We start from the raw sequence: 14507 nt of genomic DNA, 5'->3' as shown, positions 1-14507 counted from the left end.
GTACGTATCATATTTCCTAGAGCCTCCATTCCAGTTTTTAAGCTGTACAATATCTATGGAATTCCTATTATTTTAAAGTTGGACAAACCAGAAACTCTGAAATGGAGCAAATATTATCTTAGACAATGTTTCAAGCCACAGCAGCAGGCCTGAATCTCCTTGTGCTAATTGGAGTCATGCTTAGTAAGGCACTGAAGTGAAGCCAAAGACTAACAAGACTAAGCAATTGAATTTAGGGGGAATTTAACCAGAGGCAAGCTCGGTCCAGAAATGCAAGTCAGGATATTATGGACTTGAATAATTCATATTGGTTCACGCAATCCATGCCAAAATCCAAAACCAGGTCCTCTTTGGATTCAAGACGGACATAACCAAAATTTGTGCAAGTGATGGGTACAAATCATTGAATTTGCGGCATGAAATATTGGTTCAAAGATCCAGGCTTGACAAGATCCAGCAAGTCTCGATCAGGACTCAATCAATGTTCAACTAGACAAGTATAGCAGGATCTGGTTGAATCAGCTAAATTATCCTGACTTTTCTTTTTCAAGTATGCATTTGGAATTCGCAGGTCTTAGATCTAGATCCTGCCATGAAAGTGAAATTTGTTATAGCTCCATACCAGTGTTGTGAAAAGCATTGAGGCGTAGCGAGGCGCTCCACCAAAAAATGAGGCGAGGTGAAAAGCGTAAGCCTCAAATTTTTTTTTGAAAACTTAAAAAAAAAATTATAAAAAATATCTAAAAATACAAATAAATAAAGAAATACTTTATTGATGAAGTAACAACCAATAAGAAATATAAAATCTCAAATCAGTACTAAAAAATATGAGATTAACATATAAAAGTAACTAAAAAACTGATTACATTACTGGAAAACTAATTATATAATTGAAAAATATAATGTCCTATAAAACAACACTCAATAAGCAATAGAAAATCTCAAATAAGTACTAAAAACTATGAGATTAATATATAAAAAGTAAAATAAACTAATTAAAAACTAGTTTATTCTTCTTCTTCTTCTTCTTCTTCTTCTTCTTCTTCTTCTTCTTCTTCTTCTTCTTCTTCTTCTTCTTCTTCTTCGTGCCTCACGCCTCAGGTTGGCGCCTTGAGGCGCAGAGGGTCTCGCCTCAAGGTGAGGCATGCCTTTTGCGCCTCAAGACGCATTTTTGATAACACTGCTCCATACCATTCTTAAAAGTTGATCAGGAACCTAACCCCAGCTCTATCATTCCCACCTCTCCCCCCCCCCCCCCCCCCCAAAAAAAAAAAAATGATCAGGAACTCACATAGAATCAACTTCACCTGCTTCCTCCATATTCTTCGCAAAACCTGTCTCTTCAATAACTTACTGAAACTGTATTAAAAGAAAAGGAGAAGAAGAGAGTGCAGCAGTAAAAACATTGTGACAACAAGAGGGTGTTCTTTTGCCTTACCATTCAAAAGAATTATCTTGCAAAAAATCCTCATAATCATCAGAAGGAGAAGCTATTGGAGAGACATCCTGGTTCTCCAGTCCATCCTTCAACCATGATGGGATCTCCATGAATTCATCAAATAGTCCATCCATCTTCCCTTCAGTTCCCTCCTCATCTACTTCCAAACTATTCAAGAACCTAAACCACCAAGCTGAATTCACCAAATTCATGGTATCATTCCATTGCATCTCATGTTGCTCCCCTAGTGACCTGATCTCAGCCATCTCCTCGTCGTCCATCGCTGGATGCAATAATGGGTTGACGACAGAACCCGGTGACTTCATCGTAGGACTAATTGCACGAGGACCAACAGGACAAGGAGCAGTAGGTAAGGGTGGTGGTTGTGGAGCAACTTCAATGGGATTTTTATGGCCTAAAATAGAGGATGAGGATGAAGAAGGATAACAAGGAAAGGTGACTAGGTTGTTATTATCAATAGTATTACTATTGTTCATAAAAGAACCCATATCTGGGGTACCCAAATGATGAAAATTGAGATTGAGACCCAGAGATTCTGATGGAAGGCCCATATAAAGTCCACTTTCCATGGAAGGAACCCATGGAGAAAGAGATGAAGCAGGGACACCAAAAGTAGGGTAATTGAAATTTGGACTAGGCCACACTACAGGGTTATCATGGAATTCTCTTGGATTGGCTTCTGCTATTTGGGCTTGCCTCATGGCTTCCCTATGAAACTTTAGGGCAGTCACGATCTCCCTCCTTGCTTCTGCCATATTTAGAAGCTTTTCTTTGTAAGGCTTGCTGGTGTGCTGCCTTCTTCTCACTTGCTTCTTCACCTGTTGGGGCTGTTGGGCTTCACCAAATTCTCCACTAAAATTAGCAGTGGGGTTAAGTTCAGAGGAGGGTTCATCTTCATGCTTAGGTTTGGAGGAAGCACTGAGCTGCTTAACTAGGCTGCGGATGTATGCACCGGAAAGGTGTGGCTCTTCTTCCTTGTATCTCCCCACATTTGTTCTCTTTGTGCACTTCTTGGTTCTACTTCTCGTGTTTTTCTCCATTATCAGGAAAAAATATATTTTGCCTGAGAATAGAAATCACTAGGAAACAGAGAGTACAGATAAAATCTGGCTTGAGTGATGCAAGTACAGCAGACTCCCAGAATGTCTAAGATCAAGAGTTATACATAGGATGATCATAGATTTTCAGCCCTTTTTTGGCAAGGTGTAATTTATGTCGGTTTTTTAATAGGGTATTGTAGGTATAGGGCCTACAGATAAGGTACATTGGTGCAATATCAGCTATTGAAAGACAATTTATCCTTGGGCTCTTATGAAAATGACCAAAGTTGAGATTCCATCTGATTTTATTTGGACCATAGCTACGGAAAATCGCTTTAGAATTGTAACAGTACTGCACGCTTTATTTTATTTTTTTGAAAAAAAATTGGTTGTTTCATTGTTCTAAAACTTTATCAGAATTCTCTTCCAAAATATGGAAAGCTTGCTTCTCTTGATATGAAAATGAATTTCCTTGATATTGGAAATGTATTTTTCATGTTAAAAGAAGCTGATTTTTTTTTAATTTATGTTTTATTGTAGGATCTATTAATTGATGAATTTTTTGATAAAAAGATCCAAGATTAATTTTAAGTAAAGAACGCAATTTGATCATATTTTTTATTCGTCTCTATTATAATTTCCACTTGTTTCGCTTTCAAGCTTCCTAAACACTTCATGCTTCATGCAACTAGGCATTTCTTAAGTAGCTAATTTCTTGCTTCACGCTCCATCCAATGCTTTTCTTACTTTGGTAATTATGATCTGAACAATAAACTGCGCCTATACTACCCCGAAATCAGTGGAAATCAAGCGCTTTTGACATCCGATGAATATAGCTATAATTTTTTGACACGATAGGAAATATCAATATTCTGTGAGGTAGTGCGGTCATTTTCTGTATCTGTACACCTTTAGAGCTGAAAGCATAAGAGATGGCCTCAATACTGAATATAAAAAGAAAAAGCCTCATTTGTCACTCAAAGTTTCTTTTTGAAAGAAGTATCATTGATGAAAATAAGACATACTGAGCAAAATACAAGCCAACAGACATGAGGTACCACAGACTGCTGCAGATACAGAAAATCAGATAAAATAAAGAAATCAATCTCTCACCACAACACAGCAAGAAAGCAAACATAGCACTGCAACCGTAAATAGCAGTTGCAGCTTAATTGGTGCATCACAGAGGGATCACGTCCATATATTAGTCCACAATTCTCCCTCCAAGTGATGGCCATGTTATAGACAAACAGGTTGCGATCTGTTCGGGGTTTGCCCTAAACGCCTTCTTCATCTTCATCTTCTCATTGAAGCAGGCCTAGTCTGCAAGAAACCAAATAAACGGTCAACTTCGATAGATTTTCAAGTAGGGAGGGCACCTTTATTATTTTGGGCCACCATATTTTGGTTGAGAGCTACTCATGGTGTATTTTAGTGTAGCATGTATAGTGTGGCCCACCTCATGGTGAGGTCATCTCTCTCTCTCTCTCTCTCTCTCTCTCTCTCTCTCTCTCTCTCTCTAAAATTTGAATATGATTCGAGAAACAGAGAGCTTGATCATCTTTGGAGGGATGTTACGATACATAAAAGGACAGATTCTCCATGATTTCCTCTTTCTCTCTCTACTTTTATGTTGGGTTCCTGTTTTTGTTTTTCACTAGGAGAAGCATGGACTTGTTACTTTCCAACAGAGTTACAGTGACCACAGTAGCTCTGAAAATAAAGCTCCTGGCATTTTTAAAAACTCCATTTATTACTGCAGTAAATAAAGCAAAAAGGAAGCTCCAGGAAACCGATGAGGACCAGGATTCAGAATTGTAGCATAGCCCAACATGTAACAGTAGGGAGGGTAGGCTTGTCATCATCCATCTTTCGGTTCAGGGGGGAAATTTGTCACATAGAACAGCCTATAGTAACTGCACATCAAATGCAAGTTGGATCAAGCCTGGTATTATGTAACTATACCCTTGGGATGTGTTTGGATGGCTGTAAAAATCAGAATTTTCCATGTCTTTGTTGGCTGACCTATACTAGGGAAATACCAACAGGGCTATGTTCATGGTGTACTCCCTGATGGGCAGGGGGGGGGGGTTAACGGTTTGACCAACCGGAGGCCAGCCAATGTGCGGTGAGTGATTTTTTTTTTTTGCGCGGGCGGGGGGAAGGGGGAGGGTTGTTGTCCTTGGATTATCCAAAAAAGCATGGTAGGAATTTCAAAACCCTAGGAAATTCTTGAACTTGGATGCCATCCATACGCATGAACAATGACACATGATAAGGATTTGGCTTCCAACTAGCTATTATGGGCATTCAAGCTAGCAACCAAGATCTGACCAAACCAGTTATTTTAAAAAGACTAAAATGTCCCTCAGTTGACACTCCATGTTGCACTACCGAGATCATATGAGAAAAGGCCAGGTGTCAGCATCAGATTTTCCTGGGCGCTTCGGGTGTTTTCCGGCAGCCGGCTCGTGGTATTGTCAAACCCATCCATCCACTTGGATGGGTGAGGCTAGCCGGTCTGGTCCATGCAGGGGCTGGAAGGTCTAGCTCAGAACTGACCTGAACAGGACAAGCCACAAGGGTGCCCACCCGTTTGCAAAGGGTAGACCATGCTGAGGGTCAAAAACCTGTCCCAGGCCCAGTCCAAATGGGTCAGGTCACCCGGCCCCGTGCCCAGCCCTAGAAAATTCCTTTAGGAGTAGAGAATGGCCCAAGTCCATGTTACCTAAACATTATGTCCTCAAACTATTAACGCAACTCAATCTAACTTTAAGGACTCATTTTGGATCAAGACTAAGGTCTGCTCAAGCCCAGTCAACGTTAATGAGGGCTAGGCTAGTAAAAAACCGAAAGGCAGGCCAAGTCATTAAAATTGTTAGTTGGCTATGTCCAATTCATGTGTGCCGAGCCTAGCAAAATGGGATATTCCCTAGCCAAACGTGCAAGTATTGATCATGTCATTCTCTTAAGGGCATCATTGTTTATTTCCTAATTAATACTACTGTAAGATAGGAGAAGAGGCAATCCGTACTTAACTTCATGCATGCAACTTAAAAGTAACAGGAGAGAACAACTACCCTTCTCATTTTGTCTGAAAATTTGTTTTATAGCTTAAACATTATGGAGTACAATTTTATTTTTGTATGTATATATATATTGAGCGACATCAGTATATTTCAAGACTGCCTTAAAATTCTGATATAGATAAGAACAGCATTGATATATAACAATAATCACAATTGATGATGATGATGATGATGATGATTATCTTCCTCACCAACTTCTTGCTGTTTCTATTGTTGTTGTCGTTTCTTTCTTTTTTCGGCTAAACTGCAAATTGAAAACCCCCAAAAAGTTTTAATCAGATGTAGTTGTTTTAGTCTGCTCTTTAATGAAACTTCTCTCTTTTCCATTATGAGTTGTTTACATATGTATACATGTATATAAAGATAACACGGCATAGAAACTAAAATTTTGAGAATTTTGTTGTGTATCTTAACTAGAAGAATATCCTAAATACCACGGTAAAAAGAACCTAAATACTCGTTAACAGACTTATCTGATGCGTCACCATTCTTGTAAATCCAAGTGACATATCTACAACTAACTCAAGTGATGCAAAGATGACCAAAAGCTATTGTTCTAATTTATCCCCCAGCTTGCGTACCAAACAAAACCAAAGAACATATGAAAATAAAACAAGCAGAACCACATTTTGAACTAGTTAGGCTAATCTCTTAAAAACTGCCATAAAAACACCCTTACCCAAAGGAAGAGGGAAAATGAATGGATAATGGATCCAAAAGATGCAGATGGAAAGGGGAGAGAAAATAATTGCCCCATAGCAGAAGATAATGGAAGAGAAAGAAATTGTCTAAAGAGAAAACCTGCATCTTTTTTCTTTTTTCTTTTCCTTTTTTACTGTGGATGGCTTACCTTCCCATAGACACCTGCTTGGACCAATCTCCTCTCTCATAGAGCAGAAACCAGTTGAACAAGTCCCACCCTCAAGCTGTAAATCTCTCCATTCTTATCTCTGAGTAACCAATAGTTCTCAACCACCCTCACTTTTTATACAATTTTTTATAGTGAGAAATGTTCACTCTCATAAAGAGATATATAATAATGGAATATTGAATGGCTGCACTGTTGTTTCTGAGTCACTGAACGTGCAGAGCTATGGTGCCCTGTGACTCTTGCTTCTGCCTAGCCTGCATTTAGTCTGCTAATCCTGTTCTTCTTTTTGAACTTGTCTATTTGTTTTTCTTCCTTCTCTTTTTATTATTTCTCAAGATTTCTTTAGCTAATTTGGTAGGGTAGAGTGCATGGGGGCACAAAGTAGAATTATTGTGTATCACAAAGTCAAGCCTTTTTTGCAGTATGTGTGAATGGAGGGCTCACAGTATGAAATGAAACAATGCCATGCACAACCTTTTTTTTTTTTTTTGAGAAAAAATCGAGAGAGCACATTGGATGTTTGTGAAATCGATAAAAAGTCCATCTCATTAAAAAGGTCCCCACAAAATTTTTTTATGTCCTTCACTTCCTAGATGAACGGTATCAATGGCCGAAAAGTGGACGGCTGAAATTCGTCATAAACAAGAAGCTCTTGATAGAGCATTGGTCCCCTTCATCTCAAAGGACAAACAATTAAGCCCCTCTTAATTGCTCAACAAAAAGAGTAGTGATATGTAGTCTCCAAGTCAAGTAAATGCTTAGGTTCCTACATCCATGCGATTCGATGATCATTTGAATGCCTCGGATTTAAGGAAATGTGGATCAAGACATGGAGCCCATGTTTTGATCTGACCCCCTCTCAAACCAGGTATATGAGATCCTCATTTTAGTCTAAAAGATCCCAAAATCTATTCAATCTCTAGCCCAATGTTGAGTCAGACTAGAGATCCTCGGATCTCAGATCTAGGGATCTCTGCTCTATGATCCAGGCTTCCAACGCCATACAAGAAATTACCAAAGGGGATCAAAGGTGATTTATGAAACAAATACACCTTCATTCACAAGCCAAGCCCAAGCAAGGGTGTACCCTTAACGAGCCGAACCTGAACAGCCCAAGCTAGGCTCCCTTGGTTCGTTTACCAGACCGACTTGGGCTGCTTGTCATTTGTAAAAGAGTGGCACTCTTACTATCTCTTAAGTCGATAGCCAACCCTTGCATCTCCAGTGTGTTTTTCTTTGTTTTGAGAAAAATCAAGCAACCAAATTCTCCTGTATTTTTTGTCGTTTTCTGACATGAACGAGACGCCACGTGGATCGCAGAGAAATCGTCCTCCAGCATTTATTGTTGTCATCTGACATGACGTTAAGGAGTCATATTGAGTGTGTCCGGAGATGCCACGTGGAGCGCACAAGAAATCAACGACGTGGATCAATTGGATTAAGATAATTTACACATTGGTGCATAACATGTAGAAAATTTTGTTTAGCCGTCTCAAGATTCAAATATTTAAAAGAGATGCCTAATTTTTTAGAAATTGTTCAGATGACCACCTGAATTACTTTCTATTCACTTAATTTTATTTAGTACTCAAAAAAAAAAAAGTAGAAGAAGGTGTGGTTTTGTTTGTTATAGGAAAAGTTGCTACATGAAAACCGTGGAAGGCATTGGGATGTAGCCACATTGAAAAACCCATTTCTTGGGTGTCCACACCTCTGTGACAAATATCACCAGATTTATAAAAATTAGCCAGAAATTGCCTGGAAGTTTAAAATGACAATTTCTTGAGAGATTCTTAAAAAAACGTGACAAATATTGTGATATTTATATTTTTTAAATATATTTAACGTAAAAACTCCTGGGATTTTTTTTTTAAATGTGATTTGTTTATATTTTCTTGTAAAATATTATTTATTTTTATTTTCTAATTTTTTATGCCCGAGATTTTACCAAAAACTGCAAGGTTTATGAAAAATTTCAAAATCTCCGGAGTTTATTGCCTGCCACGTTTTTGCCTTTATTAACTGTTTCCCTATGGTTCGATCTTGTTCAAGGGAGAGGGTATATGCCATGTCATATGCCAGCTTGCCTTGCCACGTGTAAAGGTGTTGAGTGTAGGGAAAGCGGGAAGAATGCCTCCTCATTTTCCCTTTCATATTAAAACAAAAAAGAGAAAAAATGTTCTCCCAAGGAGGAATCCGGTTCCAAGGATCGAATCAGTCAGGCCAGGTTGCTGACGGAATACTGGCCAGCAGGGAGCCCGATTTGTTATTGACTTACACAGGTTGCAAAATGAAAGTTTTCCTTCCCTTTCTAGGGAAAAAAATAATTTTTACTATTTTTGCAATGATTTTCATAATGAACTGTGATATTTTTTGTTCTGTTTTTTGGAATCGTTTGGTTTTGATTGAATTCTGCATTGCCTTTTTCGCTCTTGGGTTGTTTTAGAGTTGTAATATTGGCATTGAAGTTCAAAAAATTGTGCAATTTTTATTTTTTGGGCTTGAACCGTCATTTTTTTTTTGCTAATTCAAAAACCAAAGGTTGACAGAATACAAAATTTTATGATTTAAAAATTTTTATTATTTCACAAAAAAGTGATTTACATCATTCTGAATCCATCTATAAAGTCATATTTGATCAAAATAACTAGCATCACAAGATTTAAGACGAGGATGACATTGAAGATGAGTGGAACACATATAAATAGGGGTGTCAACAGGTCGGATTTACCCGTTCCAAAACCTATAGGGTCAGCTGACAAATAAGAAGACTCGACTAAGACCTGAGTTCGAACCTGAAGGTTGGATTAATACATGGACTCAGGTATAGTTTGTGAAATTTTATACCATACCCAGACCTGACCCGAGTTATGATTGAGATCCACAAATTTTTAATGTGAAAATGATAAAAAAAAATATTACTTTACCAGGTATGGTCCGGGTCTGGTTCATGTAGTTTTGTCCGGGTATAGTTTCTCTTATAGTAGACCTGATTAGGCACGAGTCTGAACCCGATACCATACCAAAAAATCTGGTTCAAGCCTGGTTTCAACGGGGTCCGAACCAAACCCGACCCATTGACAGCCCTACACACAAACAAGACAGCTATGGTTAATTAAGGGTAAATAAGTAATTTCAAAAGATAAAAGTAACGCAAGCAGATATTTTTTGAAAAGATGAGGGGCTTTGTTTAAATACATAAAACTAGAGGCTTAGAGATGTAAATTCGCCAATAATGCACGCCCATATGTAAATAACTTTTTTTTTTATTTTAAGGAGAGGACTATCTTGAGTCTTGATTAGGGCATCCCATGATCTAGGGGTGGCAATTTCTGACACGATCCGCCAACCCGACCCGCCAACCCGCCTCTTAGGCGGGTTCGGGTTGGGCTTAAGCCAACCCGTTTAATAAACGGGTCGACCCGCGTAACCCGTTTATTAAACAGGTCGGGTTCGGGTTGGGGGTATGCCAACCCGGCTGACCCGTTTAATAAACGGGTTAGGCGGGTGGGTCAACCCGCCAACCCGTCGACCCGTCAACCCGCCAACCCGATCCGTCAACTGCCAACCCGACCCGCCAATCTGACCCGCGAACCTGAAAACCCGTTTACTCGACCCAACCCATTTATTAAATGGGTTGGCGGGTCGTGTCGGGTTACCCGTTTATTAAACGGGTCGGGTTCGTGTTTGCCACAGCTGACCCGTTTAATAAACGGGTCGGGTTCGGGTTGAGGTATGCTGACACGCCAACCCGACCTGATTGCCACCCCTACCATGATCCCCTTCTTATGAGGCAAGTGGTCTGACTTTTTAATATTTGTAGGAACAAATCATTCTTTGAGATACCCCTACTGTTTATATTTTCTCTAATAGACTTAATTAGCAGTGATCAAGTATGGCTTATCCTACCACTTAGGCCATAGATAACCCATCCCTTGGATTAGATTGAGATCAGGTGCAATGTGATTGCACAATTTAAGTGTGCTGCTGCACCTAATAACCCACCACGATGTTGGGTCCCACAGCTGACAGAAGAAGATGGTGGGTGATCAGGTGCAGCAGCACACTAAAAGTGTGCAATCACATTGAACCTGATCCTCCCTCCTTGGACTACGGTTTTGCAACATACATCTTCTCATCCGTTCTCAAATCCAAGTATCTGGCATTATCACCTTTATACCAAGGATCTGAGATCCAAACCGGTTCTTGTTGAAACTAATTGAAGAAGAATAGAACAAAAAATAGCCATGCACACACCCGATTAGAAACACTAGAACATACATGGTTCGGCCAATGTGGCCTACATCCAAGGATAACAGTGATGGTTCTCTTGTATTATCTCAAGGAAGTGGGCAGTCATTCATATATACAACACGTCATGATTCTGATAAGAATCAATCAGTTACCAAAGTTGATGATCCCAGAAAAAAGAAAATGACAATCTACAAAACAACCTGCCATAATATTCGATATTCAGTTAGCTTGGATATAGGCGAGAATCAAGCTGGATAACTATAACAATCTCCCCCTCAAGTTGGAGAACAGATATCAATCTACCCCCAACTTGCTTGTGATATCTTCATGTTTCTCTTTACAAAGAGATTTGGTAAAAATGTCTGCCAACACTTGGTTTGCTCATGAAATACTGGATTTGCTCCAATATGGATGGCTGCCATATTTTCATACATTAATTTCATCGGCTTCATAATATTGATGCCCATATCTTTAAGTAAGGCTTTAATCCAAACAAGTTCACATGTGCTTGTCGCCATAGCTTTGTATTCAACTTCTGCACTAGATCTAGCAACGACTGTTTGTTTTTTACTCTTTCAAGACACAATATTTCCTCCTACAAGAATACAATAGCATGTGGTTGACCTACGATCATTTGGATCTCCTGCCCAGTCGGCATTGGTATAGCCAACAACATTTAATATCAAATTTCGCTTAAGAAGTATGCCTTTGTCAGGGCTACCTTTCAAATATCTCAAAATTCTATGAGCATCTTCCATATGAGTTGATCGAGGACAATGCATGAATTGGCTGACTAGGTTGACAGCATACGTGATATCTGGTCAGTTCACTATGAGATATATGAGCTTCATACGTGATGTCTGGTTAGGTCACTATGAGATATATGAGCTTTCCCATAAGCCTTTGAAATTGTTCAACATTTTGAATGATGTCACTCCCATCTTTTTGAAGTTTACAATACGGTTCCAATGAAGTATCTGCAACCTTAGCTCCCAACATGTCAGTTTCTTTCAACAAGTCTAACACGTATTTTCGTTGACATAGAAAAATCCCTTATTCAGAATGAGCAACTTCAATTCCTAAAAAATATCTCAACTTTTCGAAGTCTTTGATTTCAAATTGTCTAAGCAACTGAGACTTGATATTTTTCATCAAACATATATCATCTCCTGTCATGATAATATCATCTATGTAGACCAACAGAATCACCGTACCTGTAGACTTGATGGAAGAGAACATAGTATAATCGGCAGTGCTCCTTTGAAAACCCAAGTTGATGAGGGTGATACTCAACTTTGAAAACCAAGCTCTTGGTGATTGTTTTAAACCATAAAGGAATTCTTTTCATTTGCAAACTTGATTTTTCTGTTCAAAACCGGGAGGCGGATCTATCAAAAAAATCTTCTTCCAAGTCTCCATGTAAAAATGCATTTTTTACATCCAATTAAAAAGTTTGCCACCTCTTAATAGCGGCAATCGATAGTAATGTATGAATTGAGCTCATTTTTGCAACAAAAGTGAAGGTCTCATTGTAGTTGATCCCCTCTTTTTTAGTGTGCCCTTTGGCAATGATTCTGCACTTATACCTCTCAACGCTACCATCACTATTGTACTTGACCTTGTATATCCATTTGCACCCTATAGTTTTTTTTCTTTTGGGTAATTGAACCATTTCTCAAGTTTGATTCTTTTTTAGAGCATGTAGTTCATCCTCCATTGCAACCCTCCACTTAGGGTCTTTTGAGGCCTCTTCAAAGGTAGTAGATTCCTTAGATGAGAAAGTGTGGAAGATGTAGGACTGATAGAAAGGTAAAAGGTGGTAAAAAGATATGAGGTTTTCTATAGGATGGTCAGTGGACTGGGTCGACAGATAGGTATAAAAGTCTTTTAGTTTGGTAGATTATCGTGTAGTCCTGAAAGATCTGCAGAGATTAAGAATTTTGATATTCGGGTTACTGGGACTTGGTGAGTTAAAAGGAATGATAGAGGGGTTTTGGCTCTCAGAGCTTGGGTCAAAATTGAGTGACTCAACATTTGATTCACTTAGAGGTACAAGTTCACTATTGATATTTTGGGAGCCGATGTTTTGAGGAGGAGTCAAACTGACTATATCATCAGACTGAAGCATGGGAAGAATAGGTTTAGGTTGACTAAATATAATCTCTTCCTCACGATGTATATCATGTGGAAAATATGGTTCATCTTCAAAAAAATTCATATCTATGGAAACATAAAAATTTTTGAAAATTGGATCATAATACTTATATCCCCTTTTAGTAGTAGAGTACCCGAGAAAGATGCATTTAGCAGCCCTTTTTTCTAACTTATGTCAAAATTTATCTTGAATATGAACAAACACCTTGCATCCAAAACCTTTCATATGTTTAACTGAAACTGGCCTTTGGTAGAGAATTTCGAGAGAAACTTTGTTATCAAGGTTCACACTCGGGATCCTATTTATAATGTAACAAGCCATGGATATGGCATCAACCCAATAGCTTTGGGGACACTCATATGAAACATAAGTGACTTGGCCACGTTTAGGAGGTGTCGATTTTTACGTTCGGCAACTTCATTTTGTTGTGGAGTGCTTATACAAGTATTTTTGTGGCATGATTCCCTTTTTTATCATGAAATCATGTAAAACATTATTGACATATTCACCCCCATTGTTGGATCGAAGCTTTTTTATTTTAACTTTGTATTGCACAAGTACTATATTATAAAATTCTTCAAAGAGTTTTGGCACTTCACTTTTATTTTTCAAAAAGAAAATCCAAGTAGTTCAGGATTTATCTTCTATGAAAGTAACATAATACCTGTACCCATAGTTGAATTCAATGGGGGTTGATCCCCAAACATCAGAATGTACGAGTTCAAACAACGCATCTGATTGTCTACTAGTCTCATAAAAATGTAGCCTTGTGGTTTTAGCAAACTCGCATGCATCACATGCTAAAGAAGTAGGAATCCAATCAGGAAAAAAGGTTTTTATGACATGACTGAAAGCACGTCTTAGACGTGAGTGCCATCGGAAAAAAGAATCATCACTATAAGTCATGAAAGCAACTGCATCGACTTGATTGAAGATGTACAGTCCATTGCATTCCGATCATCTACCAATCTCCTTTTTCATTTTCATGTCCTGAAATATCACGCTCTTGGGAGAGAAAATAGCCAAGCAGTTATGAGTTTTAGTAAACTTACTAACTGACAATAAATTAGATGTAATTTGTGGCACATAAAGAACATTCGATTTCACCTCATGATTCAACAAAATATACTTGCTGACTCCTCTAACTGAGATTGGTGAGTTATTTGCTGTGAAAACTAGTTTTATACTCACCAAGGTTAGCTCATCAAGACAGTTAGATTGATTTGTCATGTGATCCATAGCCCAGAATCCACTATCCATTTGATATTATTATCACAGAGCATGATTCATACCTTCATTGTGCTGCTGAATAGGCTGATTGCCGACAAGGTTTGTCTTGGCAAACTGTTCAAAGAATTTGATGAGGTCATCTTTGGTGACAAAGTTTGCAGCTTCTGATTTTTGCACATTCGCTTTGTCCTTATGTGGTCTGTCGACTATGTCCCAACAACGTTCACTCATATGGCCCAATTTTTTGCAATAGGAGCATTTAAGACGAGTTCGGTTCTTGGATCTGTCTTGAACATTGGAGCCTTTGCTAGTGGAAACCATGGCTGACTGTGGTGGACTGTCTTTGAGACATAAAGGCCATTCGGTCCCCCTATTCTTCAATAGGATTAAGATCTGCATTCATGACTTT

At 38.6% G+C, this 14507-nt stretch overlaps 1 protein-coding gene across 1 annotated transcript; it reads right to left on the bottom strand.

Moving 5' to 3' along the window:
* Window positions 1–1434: 1434 nt before the first annotated feature.
* LOC149834284 (uncharacterized) lies at window positions 1435–2499 on the bottom strand. Its single transcript, XM_090009333.1, has one exon. It carries the CDS (start codon window positions 2497–2499, stop codon window positions 1435–1437), a length of 1065 nt encoding a protein of 354 aa, XP_089865459.1.
* Between the last annotated feature and the right edge of the window lie 12008 nt (window positions 2500–14507).

Source organism: Nuphar pumila, chromosome 6 (genome assembly GCF_984573655.1).
Source record: "Nuphar pumila chromosome 6, dmNupPumi1.hap1.1, whole genome shotgun sequence".
NCBI lineage: Eukaryota > Viridiplantae > Streptophyta > Magnoliopsida > Nymphaeales > Nymphaeaceae > Nuphar > Nuphar pumila.
This window is presented reverse-complemented; position numbering and strand designations above follow the sequence as displayed.

Excerpts from the sequence above, each read along its gene's own strand:
- LOC149834284 (XM_090009333.1), bottom strand. The coding sequence starts at position 2,499 with ATGGAGAAAAACACGAGAAGTAGAACCAAGAAGTGCACAAAGAGAACA.